We start from the raw sequence: 19,975 nt of genomic DNA, 5'->3' as shown, positions 1-19,975 counted from the left end.
CTTGAATATTAATTTGGGGATGTTGAAAAGCTAAATCACTGGGCCACGATTTGGGTATGCTTAGGATGGAACATAGCAAGAGCTTAATAAATGCTTCTTTCCTTCCCTCACAATAATATTCTTTTTTTTTTTTTTTTTTTTTTTTTTCCCCTGAGGCTGGGGTTAAGTGACTTGCCCAGAGTCACACAGCTAGGAAGTGTTAAGTGTCTGAGACCAAATTTGAACTCAGGTCCTCCTGAATTCAGGGCTGGTACTCTATCCACTTCACCACCTAGCTGCCCCCTACAATAATATTCAATTACAATTTATACATCACAACTTGTCCAGCCATTTCCCAGTGATTGGATAGTGATTTTCTTAGTAGGCTTTAAAATAGTTATCTTAGCTGGATTTTAGGATGGTTGTGGGAGCAAAGAAAGTTTAACACCAGGGAGCAAAAAAGACTGATAGAAACCTTTGCTCAAATTCTTTAGCTTAAAGGGATGTTGCATTCCTTCTCTTTTGTTGAAAATAGGCAAATCCTTGACATTTTTGTTCATTGTCTTTGTATGCTTGGCACTACATTAGGCACTTTACAGAATTACTGAGACTAGAATCTCTGCCTATTTTCAATTTTAGAAAAAAGAAATGAAAAATTCTCCAACTATGCAAAATGACTGGATGCTTAGTAAATGCAATCAATATCACTTCTAGTTGGTCTCTATGTAATAGGTGTGTCCTAGAAAATGTATGAAGAAAATCCTTCCCGTCACATTTACATTTTAAATTGTGCTAATTGGGCATTTCTCAGGATTTCAATCACACATGCTTTTGTACTTTGAATACTCACCTTCTAATATACCTTTTATGGAATAATACTTCATTCTATTGGTGTAATATATAGTTGATAAGACTTGGAGTCAGGAAAAATCTGGGTTCAAGTGCTTCCTTCTACATTAGCTATTTTTGACTATGGACAAGAAACTTAACCTCTCTGAGAATGTTTTCTCAGTCCTAGTCTCTCTGAGATTATAAAATGGAAAGAGTAGCAGAAGTACTTACTTCCACATAAATATGAATTGTAAAAGTAGAATCTGGTTTTCCTTAAAACTAGGGAAAATGTTATCAATGTACTTTTCTTAAGTTGCTAGCATTACTATGAATCTGAAGATTCATAGGAATCTTTGGAAAAGATAATCATATTGGCACATAAACAAATTCATTAATTCTTGATCCTAGGGTCAAAAAGTTTCAAAGAATTTTTTTCTTTAATTTTCCCATCATTTTGTGATTTCTGATTTATTCTGATACTGTTACCTAGCACCAGCATATTAAACCAAATGTTTTGCCCTCCCTTTTTTTTTTTTTTTCAATCACTGAAGAGGCCAAGCAAAATAAATAAGCCATAGTTTCTGATAGGGCCTCAAAGGGACATGGACAGTTTGAATTGAGTTCTGGGGACAAAATTAAGGAAATCAGTCTTTCTTTTAGTTTAGGATGCCAACATTTTTATGAATCTTTTGTTTTCCTACCACATACACTGGAAAAAGTTTGAAAACTCCTGCCTTGGAATTATCTGTACTGGAATTACCAGTTGGAAGTAGCTGGGAACTTGGGCATATATTTAACAACATTATTCTGAGAAGTTTGTCCAATAGACTTCATCAAACTGATAAAGGTTCTGTGGTATGGAAAAAAAGGTTAAAAACTTCTGATCTTAAAGGGTCTTAAAGGAACATTCCCATGGGACAACAGCACAAACTGAAGTGTTGTATAGTGCTTTGAATTCAGAATTCTCTGGGTACAAGTAAAGTTTTAGATCCTGTATTTGTGACTTTGGGCAAGTATTAGGCCTTTTAGGCCTCATTTTCCTTATTTGTAAAGAGTGAAGTTTATGAACTAAACATAGTGTCTGTGATCCCTTCCAGTTCTAGATTCCACATTCCATAATCTTTAATCCAAAGGGAGCATGTGTCACATACTGGTATGCTTACATACATGGAAGAATTAAGATATAACTTCAGGAAGACTACAAGCTAATTTACCCTCAAGCCTAAATCATAAATAGCAAATTCATGGGGGTAAAGTACCAATAACTGAAATAATGGGTCCATTTAGGAGCTGTTACTGGGGTAGACACCAGGGGTACAAATTAAAAATCATAAAGTATCTGTATCTGCCCTTAAGGGAGTCACTTCATATTATTCTGTGTATATTTCATTTGTGTTTTATCCAATTGGAGTGAAATTTCTAGATTCAGAAGAAGTAGGGGATCAAGTATGAGGGAATCAAGAAAAATTCCATTATGATTCGTGCTTTGAAGGAAGCTAATGATGTTATATAGTAGAGGCTGGAAAAGGAAGACATTCCTTTGTGAACATCTTCTGTAGTATATATTCATTTGGCAAATAAATTGGTAATGCCTTATCATACATATAATACTTCTTGCAACAAGTGTTACAAAGTTAATATATACTAATTATGTTCTGAAGGCAAAAGGTGATCATGTGATACACAGAATCAGATTTTAAAAGGAAAAGTATCTTTCATATCTAAGTATGAAGAAATTCTGAGACAAAGGAGCAGGAAATTCCTTGAAATTGTAGAAACTAGTACTATGCCTTAAGAAAATAAGCCAGTGGAAATAAAATTAGAATTTCTGTGTAACATCAAAATATATGATATTTTGGTATGTCATATAGTTGTATAACATGGATAAGACACTTTCATTACACTTTTTCTTGTCAGAGAGGGTTAAATTTCTTTGAAACCACATTTTCTTTTCATGGAATAATTGGGTTATAATAAATTATAAAGGAAAGCTTATTTACAGAAAGATGATCCTCATCTTAGCTGCTTGAGAGATTTTAGTTTCCTATTGTGTTCAACAAAACTTTGTTATAGGATAAAATGACCTTTCTAAGCTATTTACCATTCACATAGATTATGGAAACTCAATCCAAGAGCAATATGTGTCTTCTTGTTCTCTCTTTATGGCATATTGGTATAGATTAAGGTAGGCCGTTTATGAGTGGCTTTTCTGGTTTATTAGATTTAGTTCATTTACTTTCAAATAGACAAAAAGGAGTTGAAAAGACATGGTTCTGCTTATATTATCAAGTTCTCTCAATTCTACCACACTATCGAATATTGTTTCCACCAAAGCTACTAATGATTCCTTTATTGCTAAACCCATTAGGCTTCTCTTGTCTTCATCCACTTTGCTCATTTAGCATTCATTTGTGCAAGATTTTGAGTTTCAATTTTTATTCCATTCCTCCCTCCCCTTCCCTCTTCTTAAAATGGTAGACAGTTTGATAAAGGTTATACATGTGCTGTTATATAAAAATGTATTTCCATATTAATCACAAATATGAAAGAAGAAACAAACCAAAAGAAAAAAACCCACAAAAAAGAATAAAATAAGTGAAAAAAGTATGCTTTGATTTGCATTCAGAGTCTATCAGTTTATCTGGATGTGGATAGCATTTTCCTTCATGGGCCTTTTATATTTGTTTTGGATCACTGTGCTGCTGGACACTGAGTCATCATGACATGTAGCTGATACTGTGTACAATGTTTAACTGGTTCTGTTCATTTCACTTGGCATTAGTTAGAACAAGTCTTACCAGATTTTTTTTTTTTGAAATCTGCCTGTTTGGCATTCCTTATTACACAATAATATTCTATTACATTCATACACCACAACTTGCTTAGCCATTCCTGTACTACTGGACATACCCTTAATTTCCAATATTTTGCCACCATGAAAAGGACTGCTATAAATAATTTTATATATGCAGGTCCTTTCTTCCTTGTTTATGATCTGTTTGGAATATATATCTAGTAGTCTTATTGCTACATCAAAGGATATGCACAGCTTGAATGCTCTTTGGGCATAGTTCCAAAATGCTTTCCAAAATGGGTAGATAAGTTCACAATTCCACCAACAATGCATTAGTGTTCCAATTTTCCCACATCTCCTCCAACATTTATCATTTTCCTTTTTTCTCATATTAGCCAATCTAATAGGTGTGAACTATCTCAGGATTGTTTTAATTTTCACTTCTGTAATTAAAAGTGATTTAAAGCACTTCTTCATATGCCTATAGATAGCTTTGATTTCTTTAACTGAAAACTGCAATGTTCATAATCCTTTGACTATATATTAATTGGAGAATGTCTTTTATTTTTATAAATCTGAACGTCTCTCTATATTTGGGAAATGAGATCTTTATTAGAGATGCTTTCTATAAAGATTGTTTCCCAGTTTTCTTTCTAATCTTGGTTGCCTTGGTTTTGTTTGTGCAAAAGCTTTTAAAATTTTATATAATAAAATTGTCTGTTTTACATTGTATAATACTCTCTATTTCTTGTTTGTTCATGAACCTGTAACTGACAACTTCTCCTATAAGAATTTGGATGCTATACCATTGGGTGCATATATGTTTAGTATTGACTTCATTTCCTATGATACCTTTTAGCAAGATTTAGTTTCCTTATCTGTTTTATTTAGATTTATTTTTTTCTTTTATTTCTTCTGAGATGAAGGTTGCTATCCTGTTTTTTCTCCTTTCAGCTGAAGCATAGTATATTCGACCTTAGCTCCTTAATTTTACTATTTCTACTTTAAATGTGTTTCTTGTAAACACTTTTAAGATTATTATTATTATTATTATTATTTTTTGCTCTCCTCTCCTCTCTCCTTCTGTTTTATCACCCTATTTAATGATACTTTTCTCTCACCTTTTCTTAATGGGGGTGGGGAGAGAGAGATGAGATATTAAGGAAATAAACATCTGTTAAACATTAGGATATCTTTCCTGAGGTGATTGATGGGTTCTTTCAATGCTTATTTTGTCCCTTGATTCCAAAATGTCAGGAATTTCTTTGATACTATACTTGAGGAGTAGTATCATTTACATTTGTCTGCCCTACTTCACTAAGACTCAAGATTTTCTGGTTTACTGAAATGGGACTTCTTCCTGGTTTGCTGGGACACTTCCTGTTCTGGATTAAATTCTCCTTTTTTTTACCTGAGACAGACCTTTCTTGCCAATCTTCCCAAATTTCTTGGGCTAAAAAAGATCATAAAAGAGGGAAAAGATCTCACATGTAGAAAAATATTTGTAGCAGCTCTTTTTGTAATGGCAAGGAATTAGAAATTGAATGGATACCCATCAGTTGAGGAATCAGTTTAAAAAGTTATGTTATATGAATGTAATGGAATATTTTGTTCTATAAGAAATAATGAGTAGGCTGATTTCAGAAAAACCTGGAAAGACTTAGGGATGCTAAGTGAAATAGGCAAGAGAACATTGCACAAAATAACCACAAAATTATGTGATCAATTTAGCTCCAGCAAAGTGGTGATTCAAGACTTCCAATAGACTTGGGATAGAAAATGACATTTGCATTCAGAGAGAGAACTATGGAAATTGAATATGGATTGAAGTATAGTATTTTTACCTTTGCTTGCTTGCTTTTTTTTCCTGGTGGGGTTTTTTCCCTTTTAATCTGATTTTGATTAATTGCATGTGTTTAATATATATCAGATTGCTGTCTTAGGAAAGATCAAGGAAAGAGGTAGAAAAATTTGTAGCACAAGTCTTACAAAAATGAATCTGGGAAACAATCTTTAAGTGTATTTGGAAAAATAAAATACTATTAAAAAAAGAATATGAGTTGCTTAAGGGACTGTGTTTTTACCCTTCTTTGTATCCTCAGTGCTTAACACAGTTTCTGGCACACAGTATGCACTTAAATGCTTGTTGCCTAATACTCTGATACCTCCTTTGTTATCATGGAAGGTGGTCAGTGATACTCTTTATCTTTCAATATATTTCTCTGGAAAATAATTTTCCTGCATTTGGTATTCATGTCATACTACCAAAGTAGACTCTTAAGGCAGAAGTCTTATTTTCTGTTTATGAATAACTAAATCTTGAAATTTGACTAAATCAACAATCTTCTATGTCTTCTAGGTCTATACCCCTATTGATAAAAACATTATTGGTTAGTGGAACTGAGTTCAAATTCCACTTTTGATTTTTTTTTTATTACCTGAGTGACTTTGGGTAAGTTGTTTATAAAACAGAAGGACAGTAATTATACTATCAACTTCACTGGGTGATTATGAGAAAAGTGAAAGTGTGTGACATGGGACAGTGTCCGATAATCACAGTTTTTTAATTAGAAGCCATTTAAAAAGCCATTCTCTGTTTTCTTTCCTTGCCTATCCTTTGATTCCTTTTTTTCTTCTATTTATTTTTCCCTGATTGTTTTGGTTTGTCAGGGCTACCCAGGTAAATATTGCTTGCTTAATTTTGTGACTTTCTGAGATTTTGGTCTTGGAACAGAATATAAGGAAAAATATTCTAGAATAAAGACTTTTTTTTAAGACATTGAATTGGTTTACCAAAGTAGGTTAGGGACTGTTCTTTCTGGTGTTTTCTTTAAAATAGATTATTTTTGGGTATTATCTGACAGCTGGCATAGGTACAATGTTTTGCACGTAACATGCTAAATGAATGTTGAATTGTATTAAAAAAAACTCTCAAACAAACCTTTGCTAATTCTTTTTTTTAATTTAAAAAATTAAAGCTTTTTATTTTTAAAACATGCATAATTTTCAACATTCACCCTTATAAAACTTTGTGTTCCAAATTTTTTTCTCTCCCTTCCCCTCAGTCCCTCCCCTAGATGGCAAGTAATCCAAAATATGTTAAACATGTTCAATTCTTCTATACCTAGTTCTACAATTATCATGCTGCACAAGAAAAATCAGATCAAAAAGGAAAAAAATGATAAAACAAAAAGCAAGCAAACAACAATAAAAAGAGTGAAAATACTTAGTCCCCATAGTCCTCTCTCTGGGTGCAGATTGCTCACAAGAACACAAGAACTGGCCTGAATCATCTCATTGTTGAAAAGAACCACGTCCATCAGAATCATTGTATAATCTTGCTGTTGCCACGTACAATGATCTCCTGGTTCTACTCATTTTATGTAAGTTTCTCCAGGCCTCTTAGAAATCATCCAGCTGATCATTTCCAATAGAACAATAATATTCCATAACATTCATAGACCATAACTTATTCAGCCATTCTCCAACTGATGGGCATCCACTCAGTTCCTAGTTTCTTGCCACTTCAAAAAGAGCTGCCACTGACATTTTTGTACATGTGGTTCCATTTTCCTCCTTTATTCTCTCTTTAGATCATAGGCCCAGTAAAGACAATGCTGAATCTGCTAATTCTTTTAGATAATAAATTCCTCTGCAAGGATCTGAAGGTGATTTCTCCTTGACTTTCTTCATCACTGAGAACATTTTTCCTTAATTTTTTAAAAAAGTTCTTATTTGGATACATAATAATTTTGCAATAAGTAACTCTTTTATACATTCCCCCAAAACACAAACATACACACACACACACACACACACACAAACACACTTTCTCTCTTAAATATAATTATTGCAACGAATAAACAGATGTAACTATCTATTCATATGCTTTGCCATTTAAACTTTTTTGTTTTTTTTTTAATTATCTCTATTCCAAAATATGTCTTCATCTTAATACAAGGAGATCCATTTCTCTCCCATCACAAAATAAAATGGAGAGAAGGAAAAAGAGGCAGGTTAGCCAAATTAATGAATACATCAGCTCTACCCAATAGTATATATAGTGTTCCACATCCATGGTCTCTCAATTATGTAAATAAGGGAAGGAGGTCCATAGTCTTACCTTTTCAGAACTAAGGTTTTTAATCCTTTTAATTGAACAGCATTCATGATTGTTGTTTTTTCCCCTTTTTTCATTTACATTGTTATGATCATAGTATATATTGTTTTCCTGGTTCTGCTTACTTTAATTTGCATCAGTGCTTATAAATTCTTCTAGACTTTCTCCATGTATTCTTTAAAAAAATTTTTTTTTTTCAAATCATTAATTATTTTTTTTGCTGAAGCAATTGGGGTTAAGTGACTTGCCCAGGGTCACACATCTAGAAAGTGTTAAGTGTCTGAGATCAAATTTGAACTCAGGTCCTACTGACTTCAGGGCTGGTACTTTATCTACTGCTCCACTTAGCTGCCCCTCCATGTATTCTTTTAGTTTGTCATTTCATACCAGAAAAGAAGGAAATGAATTTTCATATCAAGCAGATGGAACCATTAAACATAGTATTGAACCAGAACTCACATCTTTCAATGTTATCTTCATTATATTGTTGCTGTTGTGCATAATATTTTTCATTTCTTTTTTTTAGGAAAGAGGGGGAAATTAACTTTTCTAAAATTAGAGCTGGACAAAACTAGAATGAACTGTCTGAAGTGGTAATGGGTTTTTCCTTCTTCTAGGTCCTCAGGCAAAGACTGAATAATCACTTGTCTTGTAGAGAGGATTCCTTTCCATTGGACTAGATGTTACTGAGGTGCCTTCCAACTCTTAAATTCTACCATTCTGTGAAATTTCCTTTCTCTATTCTATTCTTACAAAGGGTTACAGAATGGGAGGAAAAACCATGTCTGATTTGCTTCTTCTTTGCTGTTTGTGCCTATTTACATGAATGTATGTATTTGTTTATGTATAAATGTATACCCACATGTGTATACACATGTGTATATATAAACTATTCATATAAATAAACACACACTATGTGTATGTGTGAGTGTGTGTATGAAAAGAGAGAGAGAGAGAGAGAGAGAGAGAGAGAGTGAGAGAGAGAAAGAGAGAGAGAGAGAGAGAGAAAGAGAGAGAGAGAGAGAGAGAGAGAGTGAGAGAGAGAAAGAGAGAGAGAGAGAGAGAGAAGGAATTGGGAGGTTGTGACTTGCCCAGAGCCATACTCACAATGTGTAGGATCATACTCACAGTGTGTGATGATAAGACATGAACACGTAGTGGATATTTTAGGCTATTAAATCATAATTTTATTTTTAAAAATTAAATTGATCTTCTATTCCTTTCTTCACAATTGGAAAAACAATCCTTATAACAAATGTTCAGAATAAATTGAAAATTTGGCAGTGACCAAAGCATATATGTCACTTTTTGCACTTCAGCTCCATCAATTCTCTCTCAAAAAAATAATTAGCATGCTTTGTTTTATATCCTCCAGTATCATGATTGGTCTTTGTGTTTATCAATGTTCTTAAATCTTTGTAAATTTTTTCCCACAATGTTGTCATTTGTGTATAGTCATGTATATTGTATACATTATTCTGGTTTTGTTCATATCACTTTATATCAGTTCACATAAATTGTTTTGAAGCCATTCCTTTCATCATTTTTAATGCCGTAATAGTAATTTACTATTTCTTTGCTTTCCTTGTCCTCTACCTTTGTATGTTTCAGGGCATCATCATCTGATTCCTTAGGTTGGAAACTGGCCTGTTTACTTTGAATCCTTTTACATGTATGATACTCATATGATCCATTTAGAATGTCTTCTCTCATCTGTGACTCTTTTTTTTTTTTTGACTTGTGGTATTGATTCTTTCTGTCTTGAATATGTGACTCTTCTCACTTGTGACAGAATAGCTGTAACTAAGAAGATATAAAATGAAAACTGAGATAATTGAATTTTCATTACGGAAGATCTTAAATGTAAGAATATTATCTAGACCCTTCTCCCCAAAAAAACCCTGATTACTTGATTTTGTATTGCTGAGAAGAGCTGAGCCTATCATAGTTGATTATCACAGGATCTTGCTGTTACTTTGTGTAATGTTTTCCTGGTTTTATTCAAAAAGTGGAATAATTGTATGAAGAACTTGTAAGAGCTTCCAAAAAAAATGAATGTATTCCTTCTTTGTCAGTTACTTTGGTGCAAAAGTTGTCAAGGAGGAAAATGGTGAAAAACATGCTATAAATTTGAGACATACTCTTCCACAAATACACATACCATCATAAGGAACACTGTCCCTGTATAGGTAGTATGCATTGTTTGAAGTGGGGTCACAAGTAGAGAATATACATAACTAGAACAATACCAGCTCCGAGATTGCAGGACATATCCTTTGGTGATTGTTTCACATTGCTTTCTGCTAGATATTTAATTTCCTCATTGCTGCTGGACATGTAGACCCTGCTGGGCATCTCCACTTGAAGTTTCTTTCTATTATTACTTCTCAGCTTCATCTTTTCAGGGCCATCTTGTATGCAAAAAAAAAAAAAAAAGAATAAGCTACCAATGAATTAAGGGTATACTAGGTGAAATTATTGAAAGGGGACAAGTTGACTTTTGCATGGTGACCATTATATAATTCAGGAAAGCTTTAGAGAATTTAAGATCTTCACTGTGCTTATTTCTTGTTGATGAAAAGTAGAGCAAAATGTCTCTTTTTGGGTTCTCCAACAAGTAGTCTGCCATAAATGCGTGTGTGTGTGTATGTGTGTGTGTGTGTGTGTGTGTGTGTGTGTGTGTGTGTGTGTGTATGCATATGCATGCACTATCTAAAATACCTAAAAAGATCTAATGAGAAAATTTTATTTGCTCATCTGATTATTAATATGAAACGAGGCATAAGGTATGCTCAATTAAAGCTAAAATGCTCAATAAAATATTTGCCACAGTTATTCAGGAAATTCAATGAAAAGTTCAGGTTGAGGAAGGATATTTTACAGATAGTAAAATCCAGATGACTATATTTGTAGATAGTATTAAGCTGATAGCTTCAAATCCTGGAGCATTTCAAATCTTCTTAAATAAGATCTGTAATCACTCAAAAGAGTTTAATCAAATGATCCACATAGGAATAAAACAAGTAGATATTCAACATTATGATTTGCAATTGTGTAGATAATGTAACCTATAGAGTTAGTCTATTAGCACATATATCATGGGCCGAAAGTGCAAATGGACAATAAGATAAACTCAGAATTGAACAAGAATAAGACTACAGACTAGATTGTTTGGGGGAAATTAGTAATCCCAATCTTTTCTTTGAAATAAAAGTCCATTTAAAAATTCCAGCATTGTTCTGTTTATATTGTCTTATCACATATGTCTGATCATATATGTTTAATTCATAGAATGCCCCAGTTTCCAAAGAATCAATGGCATATCACAAGTAACTTGATTAGGAGGAATGATGTAGAAGATGTTGTAAAGGAAAAGCATGACCAGGCAAAAACAAACAACATGAGAATGAGTGTCATTAAGCCCCATAGCTTACATGCTCTTGGCATTCTCAAGTATCTAAGTACAAAATGGAGAGTGACTTAATAGCAGTTCATCTCTTTAAAAAAAAGATATAAGAATTTTGGTAAACTGGATGTCTAATATGAGTAAACAATGTGCTAATGAGGTTTTAGCCTGCATTGAGAAGCATTCTAACTAAGACTGGGAATAGTCTGCTCAGGTCAGATCACAAACGTTTTTTATTTAATAAGGCAGCTAGTTGTAGCAGTTCATAGAGCACTTGGCTTGGAGTTAGGAAGATCTGAGTTAAAATCTGGTCTCAGATACTAGCTGTATGATCCTGGATAAGTCATTTGTCTACTATGTCCCTCACTTTCCTGTTATGTAAAATGAAAATGATAATAGTACTTACCTCCCAAGGTGGTTTTGAGGATCAAATGAAATAATAGTTGTAAAGTGTTTTGCAAACTTTAAAGCCTTATGTAAATGCTAGCTATAATTATGACTTATTATTTTTACTTGTTGAAGATCATAAAGTCACAGATTTACATTTGGAGGGGATGCCATCAGCTATGTACACTAACCATTACCTAAAATGACTCCCTTTCATAATGCACTTTTCACAAGTGGCTTTCTAGTGATTTTTGTTTCTATTTGAGCTGGATTAGCTGACTTTTGAGATCTCTTACAAATTCAAGGATAGGTAAATTTGTAAAAAAAATTTGGGCAAGAGTAATTTGGAAAAAAAGGAAATATTATTTTATAAATAATCAAAGTATGTGACCAAATATTGAAACATGCTTTTAACGTTAAATAACATTAATGAATTGAATGTATTAATCTTCTCAGTTTGAAAAAATTAAGCAATGTCCTTACATTTTATATTTGCATTTACACTGACTAAAAAATCTCCATCCCCATTCATGTTATTTTCATTATGCATATTTTGTCATTTCACCAACTTTTTATTATATGCTAAAGTGTATTTATTGTTCTGTATTCTTTGTAGTTTTCCATCACCCTTAGTTCTTGGAATTGGACAGGTAAGTGAAACAAACCAATTTCTTATCTATTGGTAGTATTGCTGGCAAAGTCTTAAATGCTTTTGTTTGTAGAATAATAAACTAATGATCTGATTTCAGAGTGGCTTTTGAAATGAAATGTTTGAAATAGATGATTTTTAAGTGCCTTCTAATCCTAAAATTCTGAGATAAAATTATAGAATAAATACTTGGCAGAGGAACCATTCTCTTGAAAGAATTCTAATGAATGAATTGGAATTCTAATTTTTAAATTGCCTTCAATAGCAAGTCTATTCAGTATCTTAAATTCTGGCATTCCTGTGTTACCAGGATCTTTTTTTGTTTGTTTGTTTGTTTTAGTAGATCCTGGGATTTTAATAGTATAGGGAGCTACCCTCTGGTGAGGAACTTCCTCTTTCATTGCCAAGCTGTGTTTTCTTAGAAAATTACCTGAGATGATGCAAAATTAAATGACTTGCCTAAGACCACATGGCTAGTATTAATCAGAAGGAGGACTTGAACCTAGTCTTCCTGACTTTGAGGCCATCTTTTCTTATATTATACTCCTTCTGTATGACAAACTTAATATGAACAATGAAAATATAATCATCTAAATAAAAATCTCTAAAATAAAATTTGTTGTAAAGATGTTAAAATATTCAATAACTTACACTGAATCACAAATAAAATCTTTATTATGCAGTAAGAGTCCCTCTTTTTCCTTTTTCCCAGAACTTAAACTTCAGGATTGCATATTTACTAGGTCTGAGTGAGACTATTCATTTTCTGTACTAGTTGACATAAAAACATCCATAATCTGGTTATACATAGCTAAAACAGTATAATTTATTTGTACTAAACATTGAGATGTACTTTTCCCTGAAAATCTGGCTTAGATAAAATCTGATTATAGTCTAGAATTGTTAGTAATGAAGACAACAATGAACGTAATGATAAAAATGATTAAAGCATCTGTTTTTCTTAATTTCTTTCAATTCATTTTCAAAGTAAAATGATAAGATTTTAGATAGTATTTTAAAATTTACAACATAATTAATATACATTATTTTTTTATGTTTCACATCAAACTTGAGGTAAATAAGGTAATATTATTTCAGATGGGGAAACTGAGTCTCATAGAAATTGTTTCTTGCTTAGGGTCACACAACTAATATCAGAAGCTATATTTGGACCTAGGTCTTCCATACTGCAAGTCCAGTACTATGTTAACTAGAACACTTGTCTTTAAAATATATGTTATGAATCTATTTTACATAATACTGATAGTCTGAGTTTGTGTTCCAAGGAGCAGTAAAATTAAGTACAAAAGGCATATCACCAAAACCCACCCTTCTTCTGAATTAGCCTATTACCAGTACCAATACTGCTATTTACCCAAGTTTACAATCTCCTTATTGTGCTCAAGTTCTCATTCACAGTCACCCTCCATATCCAATTAGCTGCCAATCTTTAACTTTCAAATTCTATAACATCTTTTACATATGCCCCCTTCTTTCTACTTACACAGTCGCCCTGTGTGACCCTGATTCAAGTCCTCACTACCCCTTGTAGGGACTAATACAATTGTTACCACATTAGCCTCTCTGCTTTGAATCCTTACACTCCAATCCAATGTATATATATCAAGGGCAATCTCTATGAGGGTATTAAAAAGAGCAGGCAGATTTTCACAAGTAGTGTTCTACAGTAAATCATATCACACAATTGATTGAAAGATATAGAGATGTTGAGAATACAAGATTCCACTCTGCTTTTCCTTTGTTCATTATTTTTAAAAAGCATTTGATTATAAAGATTTCACTTCCTTAAGATGAGATTTCATTTCCCATTTTCTAGCCATACCATTGCTATAACTAGTCACATAATAGCACTTAATAAATGATTTTCTTTCATTCACTCATTTGATGAGATCTTGCTATATATTTCTTTTCTTTTCATGAGAATCTCATCTTCCATGTAGCACCATACTTGAAATTTAGTGAATATAGAGAATGGTGGAATAGAAGTTGAGCAGACCTGATTTAAAATTCCACTTCAAATACTTACCAGCTATGACCCAAAGCAAGACTCTTTAACACTCTCAGTTTTCTTATTTGTAAAAAATGGATATTATCTGTACCTCTTGTCTCACGAGGTTCTTATGAATATCAAAATGAAATATTTTTCTATAAAGTATAGCATATGCTAAACCTTAGAATGCCATAAATGGCCTTTATTATAATTATCTCCAAGGTTTCACAGTTCTAAGACTTATCTCACAAGGTAGTTAATTATTAGGTAGTTATTAGTTTTTAAAATACATTTTATTAATTTTTTTTGTTTTTACAACACATGTGTTTTTACAACACATACTTTTTGCACTATGTATTTTTCTTCCTTTCACCAATAATGATACATGATACAATGATAAATGAAAAAGGCTTAAATCTAGTCAACATATCAAGTAAAACTGACATTATATGCAGGGTCATATTTTCATATTCTCTTAACTCTGAAAAATAAGGGACAAAGGCGGGGTGGTGGCTGTGGTGGTGGGGAGAGATCACTTGATAAATTTTATAGTCTTATATAGCCATCTATGATTATTGGTGGTGGCCTTTATCATATCAATATATCATAGTTCTTGTAAACTTTGTGCACATTGGATCTGAAACAAATTCTTTTGGGCTATTGCAAGGGCGTAGTAGGAGGAATATGTATATATATCACATATAAATACATATATATATGTATATTATTTATATATATTTTATAAACATATGTTATATAATATATTAATTATATATTTATATAACATTATGTATATATATGTACTTGAAATAAAGGAAAAGCTTTAAAAATATTTTTATTTTAACAAATGACTTATACAAATAATGTGGCTGGAATGACCAGAATAAAAAAAATCTCAAGAATTTGTTATTTTTCTGCATCTCACAATTGTCATAATAGTTCTTTATTATATTATCTACTTTAATGATTTTTAATGCTTAAGAGTTCTTTCATGCATTTTACTGGTATTTCTTTCTCTTTAGATGGCAACCACCATAGTGATACTATATGTATCTAAGTTAAATAAAATTATTCAGTTCCCTGATTTTAACAAAAACATCCCAGTGAAGGTATGTAATAAAAGTACTTCTAGTTGTTGTGGAAAGCATGTGAAAATGTTAGAGAACATAGAGTGAATGACAGGAGGTATTCTGAGAGTGGAGGGGAAGAAATCCATAGTGAATTTGAAAGCTGATTTTAGAGCTGGAAAGACCTGTATCAAATCCTGCTTCTGACACATAAAGACCGTGTGACCTTAGAAAAGACTTAATCTCTCAGTGCTCTAGGCAGCTTCCTAAGACTTCTAATTGTAGTGTTGTGGCTGCCTGCATTGGAAGAAGGAGTTCCTTCATTTGAGAGTTCCATATATCAATGAAATTATATATCTTGCCCTTATTCCTATACCTCAGTTTTTCCAATGAAACCATCTTACTCACCTGGGACTTCTGTGGATCTTTGAAGTCAGACACAAGCAAAGACAGATCCCCTTAAGTTATGTGATGGTGAAAGTAGATTCCTGTGTTCAAACCCCTTTCACTGTAGCAAGTGGAACAGGGAAACCTGGAACTCTTACATCTAAGTGAATAATCCAAAGTATTTTAAAGGAAACAGTACATTGTTTTTTATTTTCCATTGTGGACTGATTTTGATTTCCATTGATATTCACTGTCTGCTTTGTATTGTTATGTCCCTATTAATATGACAGATTCAAACATCTAATCTTATTTTATCAACAAATCTATACATTCTTTCATTTAAAAAAATTCTGCCCCATAAAATGTGGATTTTCTTTCTGGGCAGAGTTCACGGCAAAATGCTTGAATCTCCTTTAGCTTGGGTATATTAAGTCTCAATACTCTACTTTTTTTTTTTTTTTTTTTTTTTTTTTTCTAGTTGCTATGCTTAGGGGTGAGATTAGAACTCCTTTGCTATTGGAATCCAGATGGTATTTTGGTTAATCGATTTGCATAATGATAACTAGACTGCCGACTATGATAGAATTCTTAGTTCTAATTTCTTTTAAGACTCAAATATTGAAGGCAAATCTTTTATATAAAGTTGTTACTCTCTGTTGCAACCACTCCATATTTGGAACTAATTCTAGTACATGCTCTAGTGATTTGTTTTAGAACAAAACACCATCTCTAAATTGTTGGGTCACTTTCTATGAACATCAAAAGAAGGTGTGTTGACTCTATTGCCTGTAGTTCAGCTAAATGGCAACAGCAGCAGCAGCAGCAGCAGTAGTAGTAATAGTGTGGTAGTGGTAGTGGTAATAGCTGACTTTATACAGGATGTTCCAAATGTCTTGGGGCAATTTTAAGCTATTAAAGCTGATTTAAGACATTTCGAACACCTTGTATAGAACTTCAAAGTTTTCAAAAAACTTTATATATATTTATATATGTATATGTACATTTCATTTGAGTCTTACAACAATTCTCTGAGTTAGAGTCTATAGGTGTGATTATCCTTATTCTATAGATAAAGAGACTGACAGACATGGAGGCAAAAGGGTTTAAAGAGCTCAAGTGTCTTATCCATAGTCACATATCTGATAGGTGCAAGAATTGCTTGTCAACAGCTAGTGTTAGAAACAGGATTTTAATCCATGTCTTGAATTTGTTATTCTATTCATTATACTATTAAGCTTTATGTTGCCTTTGCTTAAAACATTTCTAATGTTGGGTTTGTGTGATTTTATGAAAGACTAAGTTTTTTTTTTCCTTTAAAAAATTGCCTGTGATTTATTATACATTTCATTTTCTTTAGTAGCTTCCCAATAATAGCTTTATGCATAACTCAGCGGATTCAGGAGATTGAAGTCCAGTGTGTCAAAATGATGTTGCTAATATTCTATTTAACCTTGGTTATATCTTTCAATGTATCTAGATCCTTTTGTCTCCATCTCAAGAATGTGGAAAATCATAAATTGTAAAAGAGGATATAACTCAGGGCATACTTTGCAAGGATGAATACTCAGGCTTGGATAACTCAGTAAGATTCTGTGCTGAGGTGGCAAGATCATGGCTTCAACTTGTAGTTAGTTTCCTCCCTTCCTCCCCTACTTGTTGTGATTTTAAACCTAGCTTACAGTTTTACAGATGCATATCCTTGATTTCAAAGCAAACTTTGGAAAAGAGTATAAGATGAATCAATGCAAATCTATGATCATTCTTGGAAAAATACATTCTTCTCCATTGTTGATGTATGTTTTGGAGTCATATTTATATTTTTAAAATGTTACATCTATAATAACTACCACACTTTCATTTTTTAAAATTGCAGCTATTTCCTCTGCCTCTCCTTTATGTTGGAAATCATATAAGTGGATTGTCAAGCACAAGTAAACTAAGGTACAATTAAGATTAAATGTAGTTCAGACTGCTTTATGTGGTATTTGTTTTTTTAGGTATGGAGAAGAAATGATCAAAACAATTTTATTTGAATTGCATGGGAGGGAGTTTTTAGGCTTATGGTTTCATTGGTTTAGGAAATGCCTGATATATTAACTTTCTCTACTGAAAAAGATAAGAAACTATAAATTATATCTTAAAAACTGGAGTCATTGGTAGAATGTGAACTCAGTTCTTTCTGACTTGACTCTAAGGTAGATATTTTATTCATTCTATAAAATTGCCTACATTAGGTTGAATATAGAGAAATCAACATTCTATATTTTAAAACATGAAGGATACATTTCCAGCTGATTTATTTGAGTTAATTTAATTTATTTTTTTTATTATTATAGCTTTTTATTTACAAGATATATGCATGGGTAAATTTTCAACTTATTAACCCTTGCAAAATCTTCTGTTCCAACTTTTCCTCTCCTTCCCCCCACCCCCTCTCCTCGATGGCAGGTAGACCCATACATGTTAAATATGTTAAAGTATATTTTAAATACAATATATGTTTACATATCCATACAGTTATTTTGCTGCACAAGAAAAATTGGACTAAGACATAAGGTAAAAAATAACCTGAGGAGGAAATAAAAAATGCAAGCGGACAAAAGCAAAGGGAGTAGAAATGCTATGTTGTGGTTTATATTGAATTAACTTAAAAAAATTTAACATCCAAATTTTAATTAAAAATCTAGTTAATCTATTTTTGAAATTTATATCACTTATATCACTCAGGTTCTCTTATGTGATTATAAAACTAAGCTTCCTAGTTGTCCCCCCCAACCCCATCTCACCATTTTATAGAAATAAGAGGATTTTGTTAGTTGTGCTAAATGTCAGTTGTGTTATTTAGAAAAAATAAGGCTTACTGTCACTATCAGTGAGATTTATAAAGTTTTAACTTATATTTATATATTAACAGCCATCGTTAGTATTCAAATGATAGAATCCACAAATATGTTATCAATTTGCTTGTGTAGCATAACAAACATTAACTCTGGTTCAAGTCCTGCCTCTGAAATAGTGTGATTTTGGACAAATCATTTTTATGCCTTTCTGTAAATTGAGAGGGATTAGACTAGATGACCTCTGAGCTCTCTTACAACTTTTGATCTGTGATTTAATAAAAAGTGCTATTCTCCCAAGTCTAAAATGAGGACAGCATGATGCTGGGAAGTTGTGATTTACTCATGATTACACAGTTGCTAAGTATTTGAACTGAGGTCTCCAGAGTCCAATATCTATGCACTTGGATCCAACATTTCAGACTGCTTCTCTCTCTGTGAAAATGATGATGGTGGAAGAAATAAAAGATTAAAGAAAATGTAAAAAAATAATTTAGAACATTGAGCAGCCAGAAAATGGAACGAAGAAGGTACAGAATGACTCTAATGGATATAAAAGCACACAAATCTTTAAAAGTATTTTATTTTCCAAATACATGCAAAGATAATTTTTAGCATTTACCTTTGCAAAATCTTGTGTTCCAAATTTTTCTCCCTCTTCCCCAACCCTCCCTAAGACACCAAGCCATTTGATATAAGCTAAACATGGAAGCACACAAATATTGATCTAAAAATCATAGAATTGGAGATGATGAGTGACCAAGAGTGAAGAAGGTACACTTGGAAACTTTTGGCACTTACTCAGATTCATAGTTATAATAGTTGAAATAGCTGTATCAGCCAGTTGATACAAAACCAAACCAAAACAAAACAAAAAATCAAAACCTTCAAACAGAAATCCCTAGGATCTTGTTACATAGTATCCAAATATAGCAAATAAATATACAAACATTATGTTGTAAATTAAAACACTTGCTTGTGCTTATAAGCACATAACCCCAAGGCATCATTAATATAGTACCTACATTAATAATAGTAACATCAATGACACATGATAGTTTTCATGTCAGTTTTATATAGATTATGGGAAAAATGATTGTCCCTAAAAGGCTAAGAAGAATACCCAATAAAATGAAAATGAAATTAACAGTGAAGTAGAACTTTCCTGAAATAAATGGTTATAGTGGAAATACAATAGATCAACAAAAAGTATGCAAAATGTGTTCATTCCCAAAATGAAAACAAAATGGCAAACACATTGTAGCTGTAGCTACAATGTCTTGCTTATACTAAAGAAAAAAAATAAGATAAAAATCTGAGTGGAGAGGTGAAAATCTAATTGGGAGCAAAAGAAAAGTAAAAAATATGAAACAAAAACATTTTTGAGTGTCAGGATGGAAAAAATAAAATATTAAATGCAAAATATTTAAAATTAAGTAATTGAGAAATAAAAGTGAATGGACAAAATTCCTACCAGATAACATCAAAAAAGTTCAAAATTATTACT

At 32.3% G+C, this 19,975-nt stretch overlaps 1 protein-coding gene across 3 annotated transcripts in view; it reads left to right on the top strand.

The window, feature by feature from the left end:
• Window positions 1–19,975, top strand: part of SLC35D2 (solute carrier family 35 member D2) — a 56,523-nt gene that overhangs the window by 3,494 nt on the left and 33,054 nt on the right. Inside the window, exons 2-4 of one of the 3 annotated variants that reach the window (XM_074281690.1) lie at window positions 12,134–12,167; window positions 15,200–15,286; window positions 17,505–17,572. The exons of 1 other annotated variant lie outside the window; for it this stretch is intronic. In XM_074281690.1, the coding sequence (XP_074137791.1) occupies window positions 12,134–12,167; window positions 15,200–15,286; window positions 17,505–17,572 (189 nt within the window). The remainder of the gene's footprint in view (window positions 1–12,133; window positions 12,168–15,199; window positions 15,287–17,504; window positions 17,573–19,975) is intronic. One more of the 3 variants, XM_074281691.1, reaches the window with a different exon arrangement.

Source organism: Sminthopsis crassicaudata, chromosome 1 (assembly GCF_048593235.1).
Source record: "Sminthopsis crassicaudata isolate SCR6 chromosome 1, ASM4859323v1, whole genome shotgun sequence".
NCBI lineage: Eukaryota > Metazoa > Chordata > Mammalia > Dasyuromorphia > Dasyuridae > Sminthopsis > Sminthopsis crassicaudata.
This window is presented reverse-complemented; position numbering and strand designations above follow the sequence as displayed.